Source organism: Sturnus vulgaris, chromosome 19, assembly GCF_052056855.1.
Source record: "Sturnus vulgaris isolate bStuVul1 chromosome 19, bStuVul1.hap1, whole genome shotgun sequence".
Classification (NCBI taxonomy): domain Eukaryota; kingdom Metazoa; phylum Chordata; class Aves; order Passeriformes; family Sturnidae; genus Sturnus; species Sturnus vulgaris.
The window spans coordinates 1,742,495-1,766,541 of record NC_142261.1 but is presented as its reverse complement, the minus strand read 5'-3'; the positions used below and the strand labels follow the sequence as shown (position 1 = coordinate 1,766,541).

Sequence of the window (24,047 nt, the reverse complement as noted above, 5' to 3'; positions counted from 1 at the left end):
TGGGTGAAATGTTTGTATCTTCACACTTAGTTGCGTCTTTTTTTTTTTATTCTAAACTTTTAACCCTGATAGTTGCCTCTGTTTAATTACCAGATCAATTAACCAATGTCTCTCTTCAATTCTGGTCTCTGCTATGACCTCTCCCAGCAGCAATGCTTGCAGAACAGCACAAAGTAGGTGCTGTGTTTTCTTTTACTTTTTAAAACATTGTTTTACAAAGAAATGCTGTGAAATGAATTTTTCTTCAAATCCCACTAAACCCCAGTAAAATCCCAGAGATTCCCCGAGGCGCTGTGGAACAAAGCAATCGTGAGAAGATTTCTGGGAACAGCGTGTTCTGCCATGGTTAGAACAGAACACAACCTTAAAGTTTAGGACATGCTTTGCTGTTCTCATCAAATTTTGCTGTTCTGTGGTTGATCCCAGCCCAGCTGTGGTCTCTGCTCATGGGTGCTGCCTCTGAAGTGTTGGCACTGCCACTGTGAGCCTTGAGGTTCCTCAAAACCAGCGAAGTGACCTGCAGAGGTCACAGAACCATAAAATGTTCTGGGCTGGAAGGCACCCACTAGGATCAAGTCAAAAACCTGCACAGAACAGCTCCAAAATCCCACCATGTGCCTGAGAGTGTTGTCCAAACTCATCTTGAGCTGTGGCAGGCTTGGTGCTGTGACCACTGCCCCAGGACAGGTTCAGCCCACCCTCGGTGGGAAAAACTTTTTCCTAACACCCATTCAAACCCTCCTGACACAACTTCATGCCATTTCCTTTGTGGTCAGCAGAGGTTGACCCAGCTCAGGACACCACAGCAAGGGTTTTTCCTCCAGGCTTCCTGCTCTGCCTGCTCCAGGCCATTATAGATTTGTCCAGCATCATGGTTTTTAAATATGCCATTGTAAAGGTTTTTTACTGAGACATTGAAAATGAAAGGATTTCTTAAAACAGCTCTGCAGTCATTTGTGAGGCTTTTGACATGCAACAAACACCCCGTGTCCTCCTGCAGCTGCCTTCAAATCAGAACCAAGTGCTCCCTGATTCAGTGACACCCTCCCCTGGACTGAGCAGACACCTGCGTTAAAGGAGTCCTGCTGAAGAGATGCTCAGTTTGTGAATGCTGATGTCCCGAGAGGACAGAAAGCCCACACGACAACAAACTGTTCATTGCAGCTGTTGGGGTTCAGCTCAGGAACCGGGAGCCAGGGCAGTGTGGGCAGAGCTCGGGGCACTCCCGTGGGGGAGGGCAGGATGTCCAGGATGTCACAGCACCAGCTCCCACCCACACAGGATTTAGCTCCTTAGCATTCAAATGCTTCCTCCAGCACAGCAGAGATCTTGGTGCTCCTCACAGGCCTCACTAGTAAAAGCAACTGGTGTTCATTGAGTCACACCCTGCTGCCCCAGCCAGGCAGTGTAAGATCCCTCGGCTCCCCTGAAGCCAGTCCCCAGCTGAGACCATTATTCAGCTCCCTCTGTATCCCCTTCCACAGGTGAGTCCGTGTCACCACTCCTGCAAAGGGCATTTCTGTTTTACTCTCCCTTTTCCCTCTCCACACACCCGGCACAGCCACGGTTAACTCCTCATCAGCCCCTCCACCACAAACACTTCAGAGGGAACTTCCCTTTTGCCAGGGCTTCTACAGCCTACAGGAAACTGCTCTGTGACAGCTCAGCTCAGCAGCATTTCCACTTGGGGCACAGCTGGAACAAAGCACATATTCAGATTTCCACTAAGTGCATCTGAAATTACTACTTGCTTCATGTCATTAAGCTTGACAAAAAAACACGTCCACCCCGTAACTGATGAGATCTACACTTCCCACTCCACTTTTGAAGCCCAAGGGCTGCAGGACAAGCAGTGACATCCTGTTACCCCAGCCCGTGACAGAGATACAGGATCACCCTTCTGCTGTTTCTCCACTAATCCCAAAATAAGGGCAGTTGCTGGGCAACCCAAAGCAGTTTCAAAGCCTCCCGACTCAGGAGCATCTACAGCTTCCCGTTTCTTATCACTGCTTACACAATGTCCACAGCTGCACAACATCTGCAGGCGGGCACTGAGCTGCAGCCAGGTATTAGAACACTTATATAACCCCAGGAAAACCGCAGCTGAGGGATTACTACAATCACCAGGCATGTGGAAGCCTTGCATAGGGCAGTTTTGCAACTCCTTTGTCTGTGAAAACTACATAATTATTGTTTATTAGAGAACCGGAGTCAGGCAATGTCATGAACGGCTGCTCATGTAACTTGGGACACAAACTTTTATGGATGCAACATCTTTATTGGAATGAACAAGTAAGTGCAGGGAACCTTTTATTTGGAAGCAACAACCTGCTTGGCTCAGTTACCACCCCTGAGGCGCAGGACAAGGTGCAGAGTCGACTCCTTCTGGATGTTGTAGTCAGACAGGGTACGGCCATCCTCCAGCTGTTTGCCAGCAAAGATCAACCTCTGCTGGTCTGGGGGAATGCCCTCCTTGTCTTGGATCTTGGCCTTGACATTCTCAATGGTGTCACTGGGCTCTACTTCCAGAGTGATGGTCTTGCCAGTCAGCGTCTTGACAAAGATCTGCATCCCACCCCTGAGGCGCAGCACGAGATGCAGGGTAGATTCTTTCTGGATGTTGTAGTCAGACAGGGTACGGCCATCTTCCAGCTGCTTGCCAGCAAAGATCAACCTCTGCTGGTCAGGAGGGATTCCCTCCTTGTCCTGGATCTTGGCCTTGACATTCTCAATGGTGTCACTGGGCTCTACCTCAAGGGTGATGGTCTTGCCCGTCAGGGTCTTGACAAAGATCTGCATTCCACCTCGCAGGCGCAGCACCAAGTGCAGAGTGGATTCTTTCTGGATGTTGTAGTCGGACAGGGTACGGCCATCTTCCAGCTGCTTGCCAGCGAAAATCAGCCTCTGCTGGTCTGGGGGAATGCCTTCCTTGTCTTGGATCTTGGCCTTGACATTCTCAATGGTGTCACTGGGCTCGACCTCAAGGGTGATGGTCTTGCCCGTCAGGGTCTTGACGAAGATCTGCATTTTTTCCTGTAAGAGGCAAAACGCGCCGTGCTTTAGCGCCTGTTCCCATTCCCCGTACCCAGGGCTGCGCCCCGTCCGTGACGTCACAGCGCAGGCCCCGCCCACAGGCATGGAGGGGCGGGGCCCCGCCCGCTTCCCCTTCCCGCCCGAGGCGCGCGCCCGCCACCATCTTGGAGCACCGCTGCGCCTGCGCCGCCGCCATTTTGCCGGTGGCCGCTCGCCCTTCCCCACCACCGCCGCGCGGTGCTGCCGTTAAAGGGGAAGGCAACGTCCCAACCCTCCCCCTGCCATCACTGCCTGCCATCACCCCCAATCGCATCTCCTCAGCGCACACAGCCCTCCCTCCCTCCCGCCCGTCCGTCCAGCCCGTATCTAGGCCCTCTCCCCGCCGAGCTCTCACCGCGGCACTGCTCGGCAAAGCCCACACCACAAACGTCACCCAGGGCCAACTGCGCCACGCATCCCTCCGCTCGGTGCTTATATGGCCCCCAGCGCCACGCCCCCGCATTCGGATCACTCCGCTACGCACTATTTTCCTCGCGCCGCGAGCTTCCGCTCTGCTGCACGGGCGAGGGGGGAGGGCGGTGAGGCGGCGCGGAGGGATCGGCAGCGCGCGGGGTGTGCTGAGGCTGCCGCGCGCGGGACGGCGAGCGGCGCGTCCGGAGCGGCTGGAAAACCCGGCCTGGAGCCCCCGGAGTGGGTCCGTGGCTGGCCCATCTTAGTGACCCCAACTTGGAGACGCAGCCGCGTGTAAAAGTTTTGTATCGGAGCCTTTCGTTGTGTTCAGGGGTTTAAACCGTGCAGCTGCGCCCTAAGTTGATAAACATCTCCTTATTGTCCACCCCTGGGGCAGGGCGAGGGTCGGCTCTGCCCGCAGCCGCACCATGAGGGGGCTCCTGAGGGAAGGAGCTCGTTGCTTTATCCCAAGGGACGCCTCGAGTGTTATTTCTGTGTGAGAAATTTTCATTTTGTATTACAATCTTGATTTTATTTCTGTGTGGGTAATATTTCTGTGTTTCTCCGCATGTGGTGGGGCAGGGTTGGTGTCTGTCACCCACCCGGGCACAGCCACGCTGGGATGGCTAAACCAAGGTTTATCCCTTGGTGCCATCGTTCCCCTGGAACAAGGGACAGGGCAGAGAAGGTGATGCCGGGCTTGGAGCAGCCTGGAAGGGCAGGGACCACCCCAGGAAATGGGGGCTGCAGGATGCTCCTGCCTAGGGATGGAGATCAGGGAGCCTGGAGAGGGGACATGAGGGACAAAGAAAGGCAGGTGGATAAAGAGATTAAATCCTGCAGATGGCCTGCCTGAGAGATAATCAATGGCTGTGCGTCTATGTGCACACATAAAGTGTGCATCTGAGCTGTAATGGAGTTTATAACTCAGGAGTAAAATCAGAAATAAGACTAACAATAATGCCTATTTCTTTTTTTTGTTCTCAAGGAGCACCTTCTGCTCCACCTCTGCTGCACCCTGACAGCCAGCTCCTGCACCAACCATCCTGCTCAAACTGCACAGCAATTGCAGGCAACAGCTGGGAACAGAATGCAGCTTTGTCTGCAAGATCCAGGCAGTGCCATTCCATTCGATCTGCCTACAAAAATCCTTCATTTGGCAACGCCCAAAGAAAATGGAAGGGACACCAATGACACCCATGGCTGCTCACCAGCAGGAAAGGAGCAGAGGTCCAGCAACAGCTTTGTGGTTTGTAGAAAAGTGCCTGTGTCTGCCTGACACACGGAGCTGTTACAGGAGGGGAATGCTCTGCGGAGCTCTTTGGCCTCTGCTGCTTTGTGTTTGTATTAACACTCACTGTAGTGATCATCATCTCAAACACTCGGGTCATTTAGATGGAAAAAAAAACAAACCACAGAAGTCTTTTGGTTGCTTCTCAGTGCTCAGTGGCTGACACAGTGTGCATTGGGAGTGTAGAAACATCAAAAATTGGAGAAGCCTTCTAACTTTAGGTCTTTCCTTAGCAGAAAGTGAACAAGAATGTTAAGCTTGTTCTTTTAGTTACAAGGTGAGCACTTAGGACTGGTCAGAAAATCATCAAAAAGGCACCTGGAGACGTATTTTGTGACAAAAAGTCTATTACTACAAATTTTCTCTTATATTCACGTGCAGGGCACATTCCAGAAGTACAGCCAGGGAGATCCAGGGAATAATTTATAACAGGGATTTTCACACTCACCAGCGCTGTAGCCAAACACTGGCTCAAAATAACAACTGGAAGTAAGAGGAGTAAATAAATAGCACAAGGAGCTTTTCAGCCGCTGTGGCAGGAAATGTCACTTTGCATTTGTCAGCTCCTGCTGCTGTTGGTAACCAGGCAGAGAGACAGAGCAGCTGCCACTGAGCTGTGTACATCAGAGCTGTCTCGGGCTCTGTGCGGGCTTGGGTCTGCCTGGACCAAACCTCGCAGCTGTGCTGGAGCTCTCAGCCTTCCCAGACACACAGAATTCCCCCATGAGCCCCCCAGAGTTTCCCTGGCCAACCTGAAGAGATCAAAGCAGGGCGGTTGTTTCCCCGAGAGCTCTTCCCAAGCTCCTGCAGTGTCACAGCCAGGAGTGCAGTCAGCTGTGGTGTCCTGGCTTCTGTCCTTCCCCTTTGGCTCTGGGAATGTGGGGCAGAGCCATCTCCTGAGCTCTGTGTGGCTGCACGGTGTGGCAGTGTCAGCCTGGGATGAGCAGTCACTGTCCCCCTGCATTTCAGAGTTTGGTGCTTTATCCTTCTTTTTGGGCCTCCTGTGTCCCTTAGTGCAGAGATGGGACACTCAGTGGGACACAAAAGCCGTGTGTGCTTGCACAGGTCTGAGGAGAACCAAATGAAAAAAAAAAAAAACAAAACACACTTTATGCTGCTGGGAAGTGCCGCTGTGGGTCCATTTTGGCCACACGGTCAGTCTGCTGCTGCTTAATGGGATGTGGTGACTTTGGCTGGATAACACATCACCAACAATGGGGGAAAAGAGCAGTACTTTAACTGGATAAACCACGAAAATGCGTGTGAAAGAGCAGTACTTTAATTGGATAACACATCACCAACAATGGGGGAAAAGAGCAGTACTTTAAATGGGTAACACATCACCAAAATGCGGGTAAAAGAGCAGTACCCTCGTGGAGATGCCGGGGATTGAACCCGGGACCTCATACATGCAAAGCATGCGCTCTACCGCTGAGCTACATCCCCCTGCCCGCGCTCCATCCCCTGCCCGCCGGCCAGGTCCGCGCTGCGCTGGCCCCAGTGCGGGAAGGGCGGACCGGACCGGACCGGACCGGGCTGCACCGAGACCCCGCCAGGCCCCGGAGCTGCTGTGTACAGAGCCCGGCGCGATCCCTGAGCAGTTTTTAGAAAGATAGGAACGCGCTGGTTCGCACACGCAAAACGGAATGGTTTTTGCTCCGTCGGAAATCGGAGAAATCCGTGCGCAAATAAAAAATTAAAAAGTAAACCAAAACATATTCAACCTCCCCGTCGGGGAATCGAACCCCGGTCTCCCGCGTGACAGGCGGGGATACTCACCACTATACTAACGAGGACGGTTGAAAACTGCCTCCCCGCGGGCCAGGTCATGCCCGCAGGCCTCGCTCCATCGCCGCCGCTCCCCGGCACACAAAAGTTCCTCACACAAAAAGTCCCGAACGCCGGAGCTGCAGCGTTGGCACCGGCTAAGGCGCCGGATGCAGGGACAGCAGCTCCCGCCCTCTCCGCTCGATGGCAGAAGCGACCGTCTTGGCAGTAAAGGGGAAAAAAAACAACAACAACAAAACAATTTCTACCAAAAAAAAAAAAAAAAAAAAAAAAAGCTTCTGCCGAAACCCGGGATCGAACCAGGGACCTTTAGATCTTCAGTCTAACGCTCTCCCAACTGAGCTATTTCGGCGGGCGAGAGGCCCCTCGCTGGCCGTGGATACGACCCCGCCCCGCGCCCCCCGGGCGCCGCTGCCCGGCCGGTGCCGCCGGCCCGGCGGGTTCCGCCGCTCGGTTCGGCCCGGGATTCGGCCCTTCCCGCAGGGATTTCCACCTTCCCGCAGGGATTTCCACCTTCTCGCATGGATTTCCACCTTCCCGCAGGGATTTCCACTTTCCCGCAAGGATTTCCACTCCGAAGATCCCGAGGAGCCCTCCGGTACCGGCACCCGCGGGGTGTTCCGCCCTCACCCCGGGCTGCGCGGCGGGCCCGCTCCCCTCCCCGGCACAAAACGCGGCTCTGCCGGCTTTGTCCCGCCCCTCCGGCCTGGGGGGTTCCACGGCAGCGCCACAACAAACCCTGGGGAGACCGCCCTCAAAAAAATGACATCCGGCGACAAAAATACATCCCACCTCCCCGTCGGGGAATCGAACCCCGGTCTCCCGCGTGACAGGCGGGGATACTCACCACTATACTAACGAGGACGGGCACAGTGCAGGTTCTGCTGCCTGGCGCTATGAGGGTACGATCCCGCCCCGGGCGGAGCTGCCGCCGTCCCGTTCCGTTCCCGCTCCGCTCCCGTTCCGTTCTCGTTCCGTTCTCTTCACCAGGGCCCAGCGCGGGGCGCGGGGTGACCGCGCTGTCCCCGCGGTGTCACCGCCGGGCACGGCCTGCGGCTCCTGCTATCAGTGTCTACACTGTGTGCAAGGAGCTTTCCATCAAGGGGATGTAGCTCAGTGGTAGAGCGCATGCTTTGCATGTATGAGGCCCCGGGTTCAATCCCCGGCATCTCCACTTTTTGACCCCGTGGTTTTTACTTTTTCTGCCTCATTTTCGAGACGAGCCGGAATTTCCCAAGACGCTGCTTGTTGTTTTTCCTCCCTTCCCTCAGCAGAGTTTGCAGAGTTGTGCTGCAATTCCTGCTAAAGAAAGGAGCCCTGCCAAGAGCCCCCAGCACAACAGTGCAAGGGGCTGCTCTCCTCCTAAATCCAAATCTAGAGTTGGGGCTCCAAATCTAAAGTTGCTGTTTCTTCAGCTTTAGATGGTTTTTATGCTTGCTTTAGATGTTTTTCATGGTTTCTCGTGTCCCGGCCTCACCCCTGAAGCACATGGGAGCAGTGGGAATTATGGACACACATCCAGGCTGCTGGGCTGCACCAGTTTCCTTCAGAACACAGGGACAGGAGGGGCCCTGTCCTGACTTTCTCCTGCAGCAGTGTCACAAGCAGCAGCCCATCAGCACAGAGTGAAAAGGATCAGGTGAAGGGGAAAGTAAACTCAAGCTTGTTCCCTTCACTAATTAAACCATTCCCATCTCAATCCATGAGTTTCCTCATTTTTGAGCTTGCTGTCCTGAGCTGCTGCCCAGGTTCTGTCTGCTGACACCCATGAGGTACCTGCACAGCTCTGATGTTCTGCTCACTGCAGCATCCCACAAAACAAACATTTCTCCCATCCAGACCAAGAATTTTACATATTTTTATTACAGTTCATATGACTAATATAGTCCAAAGAGAAACTTCAGATTAAAAAAAAAATTTAAATCTGCAAAATACAATGGATAAAATTATCCAAACATTAAAATTATGAAATACCAGCCAAACAGCTGGCAGGACTTCTGGAAAAACAGAACAACACCTGGTTTGTTTACAAAAGGTATTGCTACAGTTGGCGAGTCCATCTGGTTCAGATTTCCAAGGAAATCCTTGGAAAGATCTTAAAACACCTTGGAGAGTAGGAGTTCATCAACACCAAGAGTCACAGGGCTACTGGTGGCCACTTGAGGGCGACCTCCTGGTGCATGGCCTCGGGGACCCACTGGAGATAGGCTGAGAGCAGATCTGCAAGGGAAGAGCAGCAGTTACAGAGTTGTGCTGGAAAAATTGACAGCAGCCACAGGAATTTCTGTGAGCCAGCACTGCAGCACTCTGCTGCTGCTTCTGGATATGAATTCTTATTTAATCTGGCACCCTGTATTGAAGAAAATCCATTCTACCAGGAAAAAAAACATGGGCAGTCCACCATAATCTAGTACATTTTAACTGTGGTTATAATTACAGAAAAAAAAAAAAGCTTAGAATATAAATAAATGTTGCTTTCTGTCATTTTTCACAAAAACCAAACACAGGGCATTACTGCTTCTGGTAAGAAAACAGGAAATATTTGGAGCTTAACAAGTGAAATAGTCCATTTTTAAAAATTTTAATTCAATATTGCTAGAGGTACTCCACTGATATGACTGGTAATAAGGCAAGCAGAACACTTACATTTAGGATTTTTCCTCCATGCAGCCAGCAAAGCATCACGATTATCACAATTTTCTTTAACCAGAGCCTGCAGCAGGGCTTCTGTCCTGGGCTGAAGTCTGAATCAATTAGATGGTGCAATAAAATAATGTTCATTAGCACAGTTTAGCAGAGCTAGAACATCCAGCTTACCTTTAGGATCTCTGCATCTTTTGAAAATATTAAATACAGATGTATAAACACAACCTCTGCATACAGAAGTGTGCCACTGGCTGGAGAAAATTCACTACAAGTGTTTTCTTCCCCCTACCACAATTTCTTGTGGTTAAAAGTAGCAGCAGGTTGCTCTTGTGTCTCCTCTGCAGCTGCAGAGCTCAAGGTAAAGCAAAAAGGAGTCCCCAGGGGCCATGCTGGGCTCTGAACTGACTAAAACAGGAAAACACTGGGTCACTGCAGGGCCCCCAGATAACATCTGTCACTTTGAACACAGCCCTCCCAAATCCTTGTGCCTGTGAACTCCAGGGAAAGTCAGAGCAGACCCTGAGAGAATTCATTTTGGTAAATGAGAGAATGAGGGGAGAGAAAGGGAGTGACAGCTGACAGGAGGGTCCCAGGCCTAGGAATGTCATCAAAAAACCCATCAAAAAACCCCACTGTCTGCTGGAAAGATGTTTTTGAAAAAAAATAAAGGCAGGATAAGCAGCCAAATTCCAAGGCAAAGCAGGGAGGGCAGCAGGGCTCACCTGTCACTGCTCACAGGGGAGAGCAGCACCTGGGCAGAGCTCAGTGGCCACCAGGGGCCCAGCAGTGGCCACCAGGGGCCAGCAGGGGTCCAGCAGTGGCCACCAGGGGCCCAGCAGGCTCTGTGTCCTGCACTGCCCTCACCACCACCAACTCTCCTGGGACACAACTTTTCTTGGTGAGAAAACTCATTTTTCCCCTCACCCTGGAGATCACCATCTCCAACACCCTCCTCAGCACTGAATTCTTTAAATTTAAAAAGGAAGTGGAAAGTGTTTGGTGGAGACAGTGACCTGGAGTTTGTTTTTAATAACTTACTTGGACCATGTCTTCAGCATTATGAGGGGGCTGGACAGCAGGCACTGTTTGTAAGAACTCAGCTTTTTAATGACCTGGAAGATTTGTTACAACAATTATATAATGAATAAGGCAAATTAATTGTTATATGAGAACAACCATCAATGAAATTGTGCTACTACAAATTTCCACATCATATTCTCCATCACCATTTTCCTGCTATCCATGTGTCCATAAATCTTGTTGGACAATTCTTCTGTCTCAGGGTGGACAAAGACATGGCCTATTAGCTTTTTCTACTTTGCAAAAGCAGGCCTTAGATTTGGGGCTGTCTTTCACTGAAATACAGATTTTTCATGCTTTCTTGTGTTTTAAAGACACCTTCCCCACCTCATCAACCACAACAAACTCTTCCATCCACCAGCAAGTGATGAGGAATAGGAAGACACAAAACAAATGAAGCCATAAAGCTGATCTTCCCCATAAATAGGGCTAAAAACTTATTGACATCATCAGGGAAGTGATGCAGCTGGAGCACACTCACCTTTCCTTCCAGCAGGAACCTGGCAAAGTGTTTGAAACGATCAATTCCTGCAGGGTAATCGACCTCCACAGCAGGGAGCTGCCAGCCCACACGGTCTGGAAACAAAAACCAGCCCAGGTCTCCTCCATGCTCCCCAAAGAGGGCACATCTCCAGGGGGTGGGACAACACAGGTGCCAAGAGGAGTGGGGAGGACACTGCCAGCCCCACCCAGCCCTCCCAGTGCCCATTGCAATGGAAAATGCCAATATTCAAATATTACAAACCCCATGGAGGTGCTCAAACCACTGCTGAGCTCTTTGGGCAGCCCAAGCAGAGCTTGACCTTCCTCCTGGTGCTGTGAGAGCCCTGTCAAAGCAGCATGACAGGAGCTCCAGAGGGACACTCACAGAAGACACTGGGCCTGTGGCAGCGAACTCTGCCTGTTCCAGGGCAGTAGGAGGGAGGAGGGTTCTCCAGAGGCTTCCCAAAGTGGCAGTAAGGTGGCAGCAGGGCTGGGATCCACTCAGGTTCCACTGCAGACACACCTGAGGAGGGAAAACACACCTGAGTGCAGGTCTGCTGTCAGCTCACAGGGCACCAGCAGGGTCCCATCTCCACTGATGTATTTGTCCCTCATTTTCCAAGTCAAGCTTTTTAGGTTGTAAAAAAAAAAAAAAAATCTGTTCAGAGATCAGCAGCAGGCAGCTGCGGTTGGCAGGGCTGGGGCAAAGCAGACATTTCAGAAGCTGAGCTTTGCTCCAGCCAATTCTGCCAAATAAATTTTTTAAAAAGCTAATTTATCTCCTGATCTAGGAAACTCTAAGGATTCAAATCCCAGGAGTCACAACCACTCAGTAAGGAGAGCACTCAGCACAGAGGGGAAACACTCTTGAGACATTTCTCAGCTCTCACCAAATGCTCTTCAAGGCATTTCTGAGCTCCCCACCAGGGCTGCAGCACTCACAGCACTCACCTTTCATGTACAGCTTCGTAGTCTCAACAATTTCTTGATACACCACAAACTCTGGGAGCTCTCTGAAGAGCACTGAGCTCGGGTGGATGAACACTGGGTCCTCCAGGAGTGCAGTCTGCAAGGAGGCACAAAGATTGCAGCAGAGTAAGACCACTTACTGACAATTCAATTTCTCCACTGCATCTCATTTCAGTCTCTCTCAGATGTACATTTGTGAGCTTTCCCTATGCAATGGAGGTTTTTAATAACTCCATCATTTTCTGCTTCACCTTCTCTGGTGCACGTACAAGATGAACTAACGGTACTTCTCCTAACATAACATAACATTTCCTACGTGAACACCAGCAAATGCCAACACTGCAAACTTAAATTCCACAAGAGAGAATCTGCAGGAAGCCAGCACAGGCATCCAGAGTGCTGCACCCAGCCACAATCCTGGACTTTGCACAGGAGCATCTTTCTGCCACGCAGGGGAGGAGGAAGTGAGCCAAACCAAGCTGTTCACCTTGTAGGCATTTTTCCACTTGTCATCCAGCAGCTCCTCTGCCTGAACCCTTCGGGCAACGTGATCCCCCAGCCCTGCCAGCACAATCTGCCTCAGGTAGGTCACTTGGGCTTCTGTTGGGGGCTTCATCTTTGGGTCAACGTAGAGCCCAGCATCCCTGCAGACAGAGTTCACTGCGGGGAAAACCAGGGGAGAGAGGATTCAAGAGGGGGGAAAAAGCAGCTCTGTGGATGTGCCATCCCCCAAAAGAGAAGGAGGAGAGCAGTTCCTGCCCAGCCCCACTCACCTGCTGTGGTCAGCTGCCCTCTCAGGCGCCGGGTTTCCAGCATGGCTTTGTAGCGCAGCCCGTTCTCCTCACAGAACTTTGGGGTGCACCCAGCATATTCACAGGCCCCCACTGCTCCTGCGAGGGGACAGGCAGGAGCTCATCAGTTCTCCTGATTAAACCCACGCTGGGACACTACACTGTGCTGTTGGAACCCAGAAATCTGGGATTTCTGAGCTTTCTGTGCTGTCTGGCACTGACCCCCTGGAGAACACTGCTTCTGACCTGGGGCCTTGGAGAAGGCTCCAAATTTGAGTGATGGAGTTTAAATCACTGGTGTGTAGTGAAATCAAACTCTGTGATTTCACATGGTGAAAGGTTTTAAACTTGAGGTTTTTGTAATATAGTAATGGGTATGGGACAAGATGGAGGATTTTGGGCATTGTCTCTTTCTGTGTTCTTCCCTCTTCTTCATGATTTCAGGTTGTAGCTTCTGGTTGGTCATGGGAATTTGGTTATTGGGTCAAAAGTATAAATAATATAGGTGTTAATTCTCTATTGGACTGTTTAGCTTTAAGAGACCTTGTAATTAGATTTGCCTCCATTTTGCTCACTTTTAGCTGGTAGCTAGAAGTGCTGCAGAACTCTCTGTACTTTAGATAAGATCTAATAAACAACCAAGCCTAAACATGAGAAAATTCATCTCCTTTGTGTTTTTTTAATCCTAGTTCTGAGTAAAAACAACAAAAAAAACCCCTGCTGACAAGCCACTAATTAAACAGTGCAAATACCACCTTTACACTGTCCCAGGCAATGTGTGCTTTTCACAGTTTCCTCTGGGCACTGGGAGGTGGAGGATGCCCAGAGAGCAGCCTGGAAAACCCTGCTGAGCTCAGTGCTAAAACACAAGGGAGCCTTTGGCTGTGCCAGGCTGATGGCTCAGCAGGAGAACAGGATGAAGGGAATGGCACAGGGAATCTGTACCTAACATCACCATGAGGTCCCCCAGCTTCTGCATCGGCCCCTGCCCAGCCCAGACCTTCTGCATCTGTAAAAACCTGGCTCTCCTCCCCTTCAGCTGGGCTGCCTCCTCCTCACTCACTGCTGGCCTGAAAGAAACGCAGAGCAGCACAGTGAGAGCTGTGCCCACAGAGTGTGAGGGGCAGGGCTGTGACAGGGACCATGCCAGGCTCAGCCACTCACCTGTCAAAGTCCTCAAACAGCTCCCTGACAGTCATGGCAGACACGATGGTGATGGTGTAGGGCAGGCACTGGTGCTGCCTGCTCAGTGCCAACATCTTGGCATAGCGAGGGGCCACAGGAAAAGTGGCCATTACCCTGCCCAGGGCACTGATGGGGCAGCTCAGCTTTGCTGCCAGCTGCTGCTTCAGCCTGGGGGAGGGAAAGTCAGCTCATGTAATAAATTGACTTGGAATTAGAACAAGTTCTAATGGTTCTGGCAGCTCAATTAATTTGATGTGTTTTTCTCAGGTTTTATGTGCTGGTCCCAAAGGCTGGTGGGGGGAAATTTCTCTTGCTAACACAGCTCCCACCAGCCCTGCATGGAGCTCCCAGCAGTGATTCCCTGCCCAAACACAGCCAGGGCAATGAAACAACCAGAGACTGAGCTGATGCCAGTTTCTGTGCCAGTTTTATCCCTGGATGTGAGGGCTGAGGTGGAAGAGGAGGCAGGAGGACAGCAGAGCCCACAGGCTCAGCAGTGCAGGAAATTAATGAGGGACCACAGGCATTACCTTCCTGTCACAGGAGGCTCCTTTAAGGCACCCAGGGCTATCAGCAACTCCTCAGCTGCTGCCAGGGCTTCCGTGGGAGGTGGTGTTGGGAATGGGAAGTTGATCACCTAGGGAAACAGGAGAAAAGCCCCTCAGTCCATCACTGACACAGCAGCCACTGGAAAACAGCCTGGACAAAGCAAGGAGCTCTGGAAGGGACTGAAATGCTCCCCTCTGGCTACGTGGGCTGAAGAAAAACATTTAGGATGTTTGCCAGGAGAGAAAGGAAAGGACACATAATGGCAGGAAATGCTTGGAACAAGAACAGGAGGAAACAGGAATACCAGAATCACCCTCAGCTGCCACTGACTGCAGGCACCGCCTAGGCCAGGCTGCTTTAAGGTCTAAATTTAAGTGTTGTGCTTTCAGAAAAGTGCTCCAGTATCTCCAGAACACAGACCCTGTTTAGACAGGGGTTTTTTTTTAACATCTAAGAATATAAGGAAGCATTTACTACTTGAACAAACTTGCTTGTTAAGGCCTAGTGGAATTCAGAGCAGCTTCTGCAATGTGCAGAACCAAAAATGGACTCCCAGGATCTTAATTTCTACCACAAGGCACAGCTTCAAGCCATGACAATAAAATAAATTTCTATTTGTTTCTGGCTCCTAAGGGCAACCACTTTAATGGGTGCTGTAGTACAAAGCCCTTTCCAACTCACCTTTTCTATATTTAATGCCTTCATTTGCAGAATCAAGTCTTCCACGGGTCGCTTTGTTATTTCTGGAGCAGAAAATTTCTCAAAGTCCATGAAAACTGCTGAAGAGTATAACCTAGTGGACCAGAGGTGTTATTTAGATTCTTAAAAGAAATCTTAACTCAAAAGATATGCAGGAAAAATTAGCAAGAGATTAAAAAAAGAAAAAGGCAGCTGTGGATAGTATTTACATGATCATATTATTTACAGATTGGGGCATTTGTCTTATTCACAACAATTAAGTCAGCTGGGAATTAAATCAATCTGGCCATGGTGAAATGTCATCTGGCCACGGTAATGAGAGTTTTCAGGAGGAGAAAGGCCCCTGAGAAGCCAAACTCAACCCAACACCACCAGTGCCAGCTCACGTTTGCCTTCACCTCTCCCACTGGAACGCAGGGCAGGCAACCCCAGAACATTCCAGCAGCAGTGGGATGACGTCAGCAGTGGGATGTGGGATGACGTCAAACTCCCACTGAGAGCCTCTGGGCCGTCTGTCTGTCCCCCTGGGCCGTCTGTCCCCTGTCCAGCAGTCCTGACCTGTAGCAGTGGCCGGGCTCGGTGCGTCCAGCCCTCCCTGCCCTCTGGTTGGCCGAGGCCTGGGAGATCCAGGTGACCCTGAAGGACGAGACCCCCGTGATCCTGTCGTAGAAACGCTGCTTCACCTTCCCACAGTCCACCACGTACTTGATGCCCGGGATGGTCAGAGAGGTTTCAGCCACGTTGGTGGCCACCACACAGAGCCTGGTGCCAGGAGGAGGAGCCCTGAACACCTGCAAGAGACAGGGGGGTGTGTGAGGGACAGAGAGGAAGGGACAGAGAGGAAGGGACAGAGAGGAAGGGACAGAGAGGAAGGGACAGAGAGGAAGGGACAGGCAGTTGTCTTGGATGGGCTGCAAACAGATGGCACTGCAAGGGGAACCCTGGAGTTCCTAACTCTGTGTCTCCAGCTCTGAAACTTGGTCCAGCTCAGTTAAGCCTCAGAAATGACCACGGGGCTCCAGGTCTGTTCGAGCTGCCTGTTGGCAGCAGCATCTCGACGTGCCCAGGGCCAGGATGGGTTCAGAGATCCTGCAGGGCTGCTGCTGATCACCTCTCCCACCCTGCTGGAGGGGCACATTAGGGAGAGCACAGCCAAGCCAGGCCTGCCCCAGTCCCAGCCCAACCTGCCTTTCAAGCTGACAAGATGGGGAGTTTTAGCTCACTTGTGATTTCAGACAATGATCACACAGATCTTGCTCACTGTGATCATAAATCCTTTACCTTTTCCTGTTTCTCTGGTGCCAGCAAGGAATAGAGTGGGAGCACATACAGGGGCAGGGACGAATCTGATTTCTCATCTGTGGGGAAACAAAACAACATTGTTCAGTCCAACTTCCAGGCTTAGCCCCAACATCTGCACAAACACCACTTCATTAAAACCTGGAGAGTAATTGGTACAGATTGGTGCCAGTAACTGCTCGTGGAGCTGGGAAACCTTAACAGCTTTCCCATGACAGGGGGCTGCTCTGATGCCACAGCAGCTGAGCACAGGACAAGCAACTCATGTCACACAGGTGACACAAGACAGGGATTCTTTCTTTCATATGTGCCAAACCTTCTTCTGAGTCTCCATCTCCTAAATCCAGGTCGAGATCAGAGCCTGCAGCATCATCATCACTGTCAATGTCTCTGTCTTCATCTCCTTCATCCACAGGTACCACAGAGTAATTGTTCAGATCAATTTTGGGGAGTGTCTGAGAAAGAGAGGAAAACACCACGTTAAGAGGGGGACACAGACAGGGCTTTGCACTGCTCTGAAAGCAAAGCTGAGCACTGACTCCAAAGATCTGAATGTTGACCTGAAGGTGACAGAGGGATCAGTGTATCCCCTAAAACCTCACTGAATCTGTAACATCAGGATCTCCTGCCAACAAAGTGCATGGGCACAAGCCAAACCCCACCCTTGGTAACAGATGCACCAGTTGCAAATTTTGGGTAACAAATGGTGAGATGAGGAGCAGCCCTGGTGCCAGCAAGTCTGGATCTCCTTCCATTACAGTTTGAGTGGTCAGTACTCAACCTAAATCATAGCACCCAGAGTTCCAGCACTGTGAGCAGCACTGCTCAACTCCTGAGGGGACACCTGTGGGCTGCAGGGCTTCAGGCAAGTCTAAAAACCTGGGGAGAGGCACAGCTACACTGCAGTGCTGCTTGCAGGGAGGCTCCTGCTCCCTCCTGCCCCTTGGAGGAATTCTCCCCATCACACTTTACCAGAACTTTCCTCCTCTTCCTCGATCTCTTAAATTTCCTGATTTCTTCCACCGAGTCTTCTTTGTCATCCTCTCCTCCTACAGAAACAGTGCAGCAGCTGTTAGCTGAGCATGCTTTGCTCTTGGAAAAGGCAGTGGGAGGAGTCTGGTCCCACTCCCACCTTTCTGGGGATGCACAGTGTGCAAGAAGCAAATGATCACACTGAAGGAAGAGGGGAACTAAAAGGGACCTTTGCCTCAACTCAAACCAGCACAGAGTTTAACATCACTCATGACAATCATCCCCAACAAGCCCTTTCCCCAAAAACCTTGTTTTTTGTGGTTTTAAAACACAAGTTCACATTTTTAGATGCAAAGCAAGCTCGCTTCTCAGTGGGATAAATCTGAAGTTTTTAATTTGAAGTTTCTATAGCATTACCTGCAGTGTTGTTTTTTTGATATGGGAATGCTTTCCTTAATCTTCTACAGAGAGAGTGAACTTCTGCCTGGCCTGTTAAAAACACCAAAATACCACCTGCAAGAGAAAAATATAAAAGAAATAAAAAACAACCAAAACCAGAAAAAAACACCAAAAAAACCCACCACCAACAAAATGCAGACATGTTCAACATGAGGAATTTGAAGTTCTCAGCAGTGAATTTCTCTCACCTGCAGGCAGCATCCGATGGATTTTGCACACCTTCCTGAAGCACTCCCCACTGTAATCATCCAGGGGGGTTTTCTTGTTAAAATGAACAGTTACAGGGAATTGCCTTGCATCTACCTGGAGAAAAAAACACCAATAAAGGGTTTGGTTGCAACCATCACAGCATTCATGGCACAACTAGAAAAGCTCACCCTGTATTTCTGTTTTGGTACCCTACAAAACACCAAGCCCACAGAAATTACTGGTGGTGTCTGCTCTGAACACCATAAAACCAAGCTAGAAACCAAAGCTTTTCTCCCTTTCACAAAATGAACTCAGATTGAGGCTTTCTAGCTCTCCTGAACCATAACTTAAAGAGTTTCTCAACATAATCAGATTCTGCCAGGGTGGTTTTCTGATAAAAGTGGAAAGAAAAACACCAAGTCCCAAAAGAAACAATAGCCTAAACAAAACGACCGTTTTAAAATCAGTATCTGAAAGATTTCAGCAGCAAGTGGAAAGATTAGAATGCCCCCATATTGTAGCTGGTTTTAGAAAGGGATTTTTTCATTTCCCAGGGAGGGGAGCAGTACCTGGATGACAGGAGGTTTAACAGAGAACAGCCTGGTGTTGTCAGTGAAATCCTCCACTCGCAGAGTCGCCGACATGATGATCAGCTTCAGGGGCAGCCCCTTCTGCAGGGACACAAATCTGTCACCCTGTGCCCCAAACATCTCCTCTGGAGCACTGCTGCTGGCAGTGCAACAATCAACACCTTGAATTGCTGGTATTCAATTATCTACACGTGTCCTGTGGCACTGTAAGTCTCAGATAAACTGGATTTTGCCTGAAAAGCCATCTCTTGGTAACTGATATTTACTATTTCCCCCTTGGTATAGGCTCTGTGCTTCTTTAATCATACAGAAAGACAAATATGATAACTGAGTGTTATTTCTGTCAGATTTCCATGGAATTCTGTTGCATACAGGTAGAGATATTATAAAAGAAAGGCCTTATAAAATATAGTTTATGCCCTGCTACTCTAGCTAAGCTAACAGTCAGCTTGTAACTTCCCATGTGAAAAATCACAACAATGAAAGCAGCACAACAAACTATTCTGGTAAGAGAACTGTTTGCACCTGTAAAAAACAAGAAATGGGAATCAGTGAACAAAACATGTAAACTATCCAAGAATGGAAAGATTTAATGGACAGGAACAAAAGCCATTTACCCAAAATAAACTAAGTTTCAGTGTATTGTTCATCAATTAGGTTTAACATGGTGCCTTCTAAATTTTTCCTGTAAGTAATGTGAATAAAGGATTAGCTTTTTATGCATGAAGAAAGCGAGTCCTGTGTGCTTATTACTGCAGCAGAATTCCCCTCCCTGGCACACCCATGTCCTGCCCCTCTCACCTTCTGTCGGAGGGGCACGATTCGAGACAGGAGCCCTATCAAAATATCTGTGTACATGCTCCTCTCGTGGGCCTCGTCAATGATGATGACTCTGTACTTTGACAGCAGGAAGTCCTGAGGAGAGAGATGGATTTCACCACAGGAGGCCTCAGTCAAGGATGTCAGAGTGAGGACACAGCTACACAAGCACTGACCCCCATGCACAGCTGGATTTCTCACACAGTTTAATGCACTCACCCTACACAAAGCAGCCTGGATCCCAAGTCTCTTCTTGCTCTCATTTTGCCCAGCAAAATAACTTAACGTTTAGGGACTTGGGCAGAAATATGAAGGGTAGAGATGAAATAAATCCCTGGTGCTGAAAGGGATTCCGATTTGAAAGACTGGCAACAAATCCACACTGGCCTCTATTCCCAGCTACACAAAATTCTCTTTTTCTAACACTGAGGACAGCAGCTTACCTTCTGAATCTCTTTGAGCAGCACACCATCCGTCATGAACTTGATCTGTGTCTCATCTGTGACATTCCCTTCATACCGGATTTGATACGAAACCACTCTGAGGGGGAACACCAGGGCAGGACAGGAAAAAGCACAGGGAAAAGCACAATGTCACTGCCAGAGCATCTCAGTGCCACCTTCCAGCAAGGTCTGAAGGCTTTTTTGAAGCTCACCTGTGTGACAGGTTCATCTCCTTGGCGACTCTCTGGGACATGGACACGGCAGCCACGCGCCGAGGCTCCGTGATCCCAATGGCGCCATTGGAGCTGAGAGGGGAGGAAAAGAAAAGGATGGGTTGTTTTAATTAAATAGAGAAACAGCCTGAAAAATGACAACAGGATTTCTCACTAATGGCTCTAGGTTAATTGGCATCAGTCACACAGTCTCACCCTTAGTTATAGTTGGAATAAAAACACGGACAGGAAGCTTTGGGATTCCCTCCTGTTACATCTATATTTATATTGCTCTGAAGATGCAGGGATTACAGCAAAGTTTTATTTCCAAAACGTTGTCTCTGCAATTCCATTTGCTGCATATAAAATCCAATTCCCACCTGGCATATCCAGCTTCATAGAGGAACTGAGGCACTTGTGTGGTTTTGCCACTTCCTGTCTCTCCACATATGATCACAATGGGATTCTCATTAATGGCTTCCATGACCACTTGCTCTTCAGCAAGGATTGGGAGCTTTAGTCTTGCTTCCTAAACAGAGTAAAACACGTATTTTAATTGTGTGGTTTCTCACTCCTTCTTTGCTTTGCTCTGGATTGAAAGCTGTTACTTTCCTCAGACCATAAAACCCACAAACAGGAATTCTGCAAGCCTGTGACTCAGAAAGCTCTGAACCAGTTAATACCAGAGAGTCATCAGAGCAGCTTCCCAAAAAACAGAGGACAAGCCCTGCACTTTAATTTGTGAAGCTTCAGAGTCCCTTGAGTTTCTTAATATAGCACTTCAAGGGAAAACTCATTTCACAACTGTCTCATCTGCTAAGACTCCTGCAGAGCTTCTCCTGTTTCTGCAGAAAGCCCTACCTACAACAAATGGGACAAAACCATGCAGCATGAGACACAAAGCAATGGAGAGCTGAAAGAAAATTCAGGAGACTTTCCAGCAAAGGAATAAAGAACTGTTAATAGATTCTGTATGTAAAACTAAAGAGAAATGAGTGCACCCAGCTGCTGGAACACCCCATCCTCTCCACCCCTTTGGATGTGCTGTTCCCAGAGCTTCACCTGAATCTCAGGACTCCTGTCCACAGGGACAAACACTGCAGGCTTGCAGGGTGCCTTGCTGGGGGCTGCCTGGGCAGCTGGGGCACTGGGAGCAGCTGGAGGCTGCTCAGCCCCTGCCTTCCCCACTCCCCCCTCTGCCTTTTCAGCAGCAGTCACAGCACTGGCTGAGGACTTCTCAGTGTCCTGTTTCTGCTCTTCCTCCTCAGAGCTGCTGGGCTCTTCCTCAGGCTCTGATTCTGAGCCTGAGCTGTGCCTTCTCTTGTTTGCACCGCTGATGCTCCTGATCTTTTCAGGGACATCAGTCCTGGGCTCTTGTGTCACCCTGGAAACAAAACATCTACATGTGAATTGTGTTTTGGCACCTCAAACCAGCCATGACTTCCCCAAAAACCAAGATCTCCACAACTCTGCCACAAGTAAAGCCTTGGCTGACCCAATTGATGGATTCATATCTAAGCATTTTCAATCCTGGGGTTTATTCATTTCTTCTGAAGGCATCTTTGTAGTTTAATCTGTAAATGCAGCTCTTGATTAATTCAGCAGCTCTGGTCAACATCAGCAGACGTCTTCCAGTACAAGAAAATAAGTAAATGTTTATCCACCAGTTGTGTAGTTTAGCATAATTGCTAAAAGCCTGCAGATTGTGTCACCCACCTCACCCCATATGAAAGACCAAGTTCTTTTAATTAACATCCTCTCATACAAGAAAATAACTATCACATTATCAGATAAAAATAACAAATTATTTAATCCCATCCATTCTTTAGAACCTGTTTGCACCAAGAAGAGAAAAAAAAAAAAAAAACAACAAAACAAGGGAAAGCTCAGAATATTGCTGCTCAAACACAGTAATCAGTTGTGATGGTTCTACCCAAAGAGCACTTTACCTTTTAGCCTGAAACATGCGGCCCCCAACCCCCAGTTTGGAAGTTGTGTACAGGAGTTTCATTTCTGCCTCAGAGGCCTGGACCTCGTTCAGCTTGCTCAGCAGCTCAGCTCTCTGTGAGGGAAAAACAACCAAAATCAGTGCTTGTTTTGACCAGGAAATAATTTCATTTTAAGATTTGCACTTGAGCATTACAAGGTGTGCTCTGGTAAATCCTGCTGTAGAGTTGTAAAACATTCCTGCTGCTCCAGGGTCAGTCCTCACTGGTGATGATTTTTCAGCCCTGTACCAGAGCAAAAATAGAAATGGGGACTTGACATCACTGAAATGAGCAGCTCAGCTGCACCCTGAAAACAGCAGCAAAGAAAACAGATTTGAACTAAAGCACTGGAATGAGGCCTGGAGCAATGGGAGCCTCTCCTCAAATCCCTCCTGTGGGACATGGCAGGAGGTCAGGCAGCCACAGTTTTAAACTCCCTCCAAAACCAGAGTTCCTTTGTGAAAGCCATGATTCAGACACTAACAGGACCAGGAATTTTGCCTGGAAAGGTTTCACAGAGACAGAAAAGCTCTTATTTCCATACTGAACACACAATAAGAATTTCAGAAGCACTGACCCAATGTTAGGGGTGCATGGAGGTATGCAGATCTGCTCACAGCACCTGTTCCACAGAGTGCTTTTAAAATGCAATAACCTCACTGAGTGCCAGTGATGTATCCCACAACACTTGTGAACCTGCTCAGAACAGGAACCTGGACCCAGGAATGATGTGTTCCTACAACTCCAAACCCACTGAGAAGACAGGGCATGCCTTCCCCCAGGGGAGCTGCCCAGCAAAGGGGAGGCTGATGCTGTTTGTAACATCACCTTCAGCACCTGCACCCTGTGAGACACCCTGAGAGCTCACACCTGAAAATTCACACCTGGGATAATGTTTTAAGAGCATAAAGCTGCTGCCAGAAACAGCATCATACCTGTTTTTTCTTTTCCTTCTGCTCCAAAACTTTCTGCAGGTTTTTCCTCTGTTTCTTGCTCAGGGGTTTCTTCTGCTGTTGCACAACACACGAAACTTTTTTCTTCTTTGCTTTTTTTGCTGGCAGGACCAGGGCATTACTTTCATCAATCCCCTTCAGCGTTGCTCCATCTGAAGGCAAGGCTTTGGTTATTCATTCCTGCCAGGTGGATTATTTTCAGCACACTGCTTAGCAGGCTTATCAAGGACTAGGCCAGATTTAGCTGTTTCAAACAAGCACAACCCTCATGGCCAGCCAAAAAAAAATAAAATCCTGCAACATCAGCAAGGGCAAAAGACCTCGGAATTGGGGATTCAATAACCCTGAGCTTTCTATAGCTCTGAGGGCGGTTTTGCATGATTTATGTAACAACATTATGCAATTTTTTGCCTTTTTACTCAATTTGCCATGGTTAGGACACAGCGTGCCCTGAGGTGACTCCCAAACTTTCTGTTTCACCCGGGCACCAGTGAATTTTAATACTAAAAAACTTCATTACTAAATTCCGATAATAAAAATATAATAATTAACGCCATAATAACAAACGTTTAACATAAGAAATATGTTTAATCGTTGCTTTAATAAATAATGGAACCACTGAGTGTAGTGATTCGGAAGGAGTCCAACTCCTGAACTCCCTGGAGGCAGTGACTGGTGGAACAGAGGTCAGAGAATTTGGGAATCAATTCGGCTGGAAAAGACCTCCGAGATCATCGAGTCCAACCTGAGACCCAGTTGGGCACCGAGTGCCACATCCAGGGACGGTGAACCCGCCGCCTCACTGGGCACTTTTAAAAACAACAACACTTCCGATAAAGATATAATAAAACATAGCAAAGACACGACAGCAGCTCCACGGCCCCATTTCTCAGTAAGGAGCGGAGCCCGCGGGAAGGGCCCCGCCGCTCCCGCCGCACCTCCCAGCTCCAGCGGCAGCTCCAGCGGCGCGGCGGCGGGCGGCGGAGCGGGGCCCTGCGGCAGTCGCGCCTTCCAGTTGTGCCGGCGGCGCGCTCGGCCCATGGCGGCGGTGACAGGGACAGTGACAGGAACGGTGGCGGTGACAGCGACACGATCCGATGCGAGCGGGCCCGGCCCGGCGCCGCCACACGTGCGGCCGGCGCTGCCGCCACTTCCGGGC

The 24,047-nt window shown here is 49.6% G+C and overlaps 2 protein-coding genes, 1 long non-coding RNA gene and 5 other non-coding genes across 8 annotated transcripts; 1 reads left to right on the top strand and 7 right to left on the bottom strand.

Annotated features, from left to right (window-relative positions):
• Positions 1-2,257: 2,257 nt before the first annotated feature.
• Positions 2,258-3,631, bottom strand: UBB (ubiquitin B). Its single transcript, XM_014887574.2, has 2 exons — positions 3,428-3,631; positions 2,258-3,033 (listed from the first exon to the last, which is right to left on the bottom strand). The coding sequence occupies exons 1-2, from the start codon at positions 3,533-3,535 to the stop codon at positions 2,338-2,340; spliced, it is 804 nt and encodes a 267-aa protein (XP_014743060.2). The 5' UTR covers positions 3,536-3,631; the 3' UTR covers positions 2,258-2,337.
• A 1,472-nt stretch (positions 3,632-5,103) lies between these two features.
• On the bottom strand, positions 5,104-7,563 carry LOC148221614 (uncharacterized). The gene is made up of 2 exons (XR_015807641.1): positions 6,554-7,563; positions 5,104-5,841 (listed from the first exon to the last, which is right to left on the bottom strand). It is a non-coding gene; the product is annotated as an uncharacterized LOC148221614 (long non-coding RNA).
• Positions 6,149-6,220, bottom strand: TRNAA-UGC (transfer RNA alanine (anticodon UGC)). The gene has a single exon. It is a non-coding gene; the product is annotated as a tRNA-Ala (tRNA).
• Positions 6,499-6,570, bottom strand: TRNAD-GUC (transfer RNA aspartic acid (anticodon GUC)). Its single transcript has one exon. It is a non-coding gene; the product is annotated as a tRNA-Asp (tRNA).
• TRNAF-GAA (transfer RNA phenylalanine (anticodon GAA)) lies at positions 6,842-6,914 on the bottom strand. The gene has a single exon. It is a non-coding gene; the product is annotated as a tRNA-Phe (tRNA).
• Positions 7,355-7,426, bottom strand: TRNAD-GUC (transfer RNA aspartic acid (anticodon GUC)). The gene has a single exon. It is a non-coding gene; the product is annotated as a tRNA-Asp (tRNA).
• Positions 7,564-7,664: 101 nt separating the features above from the next.
• TRNAA-UGC (transfer RNA alanine (anticodon UGC)) lies at positions 7,665-7,736 on the top strand. The gene has a single exon. It is a non-coding gene; the product is annotated as a tRNA-Ala (tRNA).
• An 812-nt stretch (positions 7,737-8,548) lies between these two features.
• Positions 8,549-24,024, bottom strand: DHX37 (DEAH-box helicase 37). Its single transcript, XM_014887572.2, has 27 exons — positions 23,827-24,024; positions 22,871-23,040; positions 21,897-22,009; positions 21,010-21,331; positions 20,328-20,476; positions 19,948-20,040; positions 19,736-19,832; positions 19,275-19,388; positions 18,453-18,554; positions 17,883-17,997; positions 17,653-17,748; positions 17,236-17,312; positions 16,580-16,718; positions 16,246-16,322; positions 15,523-15,755; positions 14,947-15,058; positions 14,247-14,353; positions 13,696-13,884; positions 13,477-13,601; positions 12,514-12,630; positions 12,228-12,400; positions 11,723-11,837; positions 11,157-11,294; positions 10,770-10,864; positions 10,247-10,320; positions 9,209-9,306; positions 8,549-8,782 (listed from the first exon to the last, which is right to left on the bottom strand). The coding sequence occupies exons 1-27, from the start codon at positions 23,927-23,929 to the stop codon at positions 8,700-8,702; spliced, it is 3,426 nt and encodes a 1,141-aa protein (XP_014743058.2). The 5' UTR covers positions 23,930-24,024; the 3' UTR covers positions 8,549-8,699.
• Between the last annotated feature and the right edge of the window lie 23 nt (positions 24,025-24,047).

What these genes read in the sequence shown, in the direction of transcription:
- UBB (XM_014887574.2), bottom strand. Translation starts at nt 3,535, where the DNA reads ATGCGGGGGCGTGGCGCTGGGGGCCATATAAGCACCGAGCGGAGGGAT. An exon ending in CTTTGCCGAGCAGTGCCGCG is followed by an intron (nt 3,034 to 3,427) that starts GTGAGAGCTCGG and finishes TGCCTCTTACAG; the next exon opens with GAAAAAATGCAGATCTTCGT.
- DHX37 (XM_014887572.2), bottom strand. Translation starts at nt 23,929, where the DNA reads ATGGGCCGAGCGCGCCGCCGGCACAACTGGAAGGCGCGACTGCCGCAG. An exon ending in ACAGGAGTCCTGAGATTCAG is followed by an intron (nt 20,477 to 21,009) that starts GTGAAGCTCTGG and finishes TACTCTGTTTAG; the next exon opens with GAAGCAAGACTAAAGCTCCC. An exon ending in CTGTTTGAGGACTTTGACAG is followed by an intron (nt 13,602 to 13,695) that starts GTGAGTGGCTGA and finishes CGTTTCTTTCAG; the next exon opens with GCCAGCAGTGAGTGAGGAGG.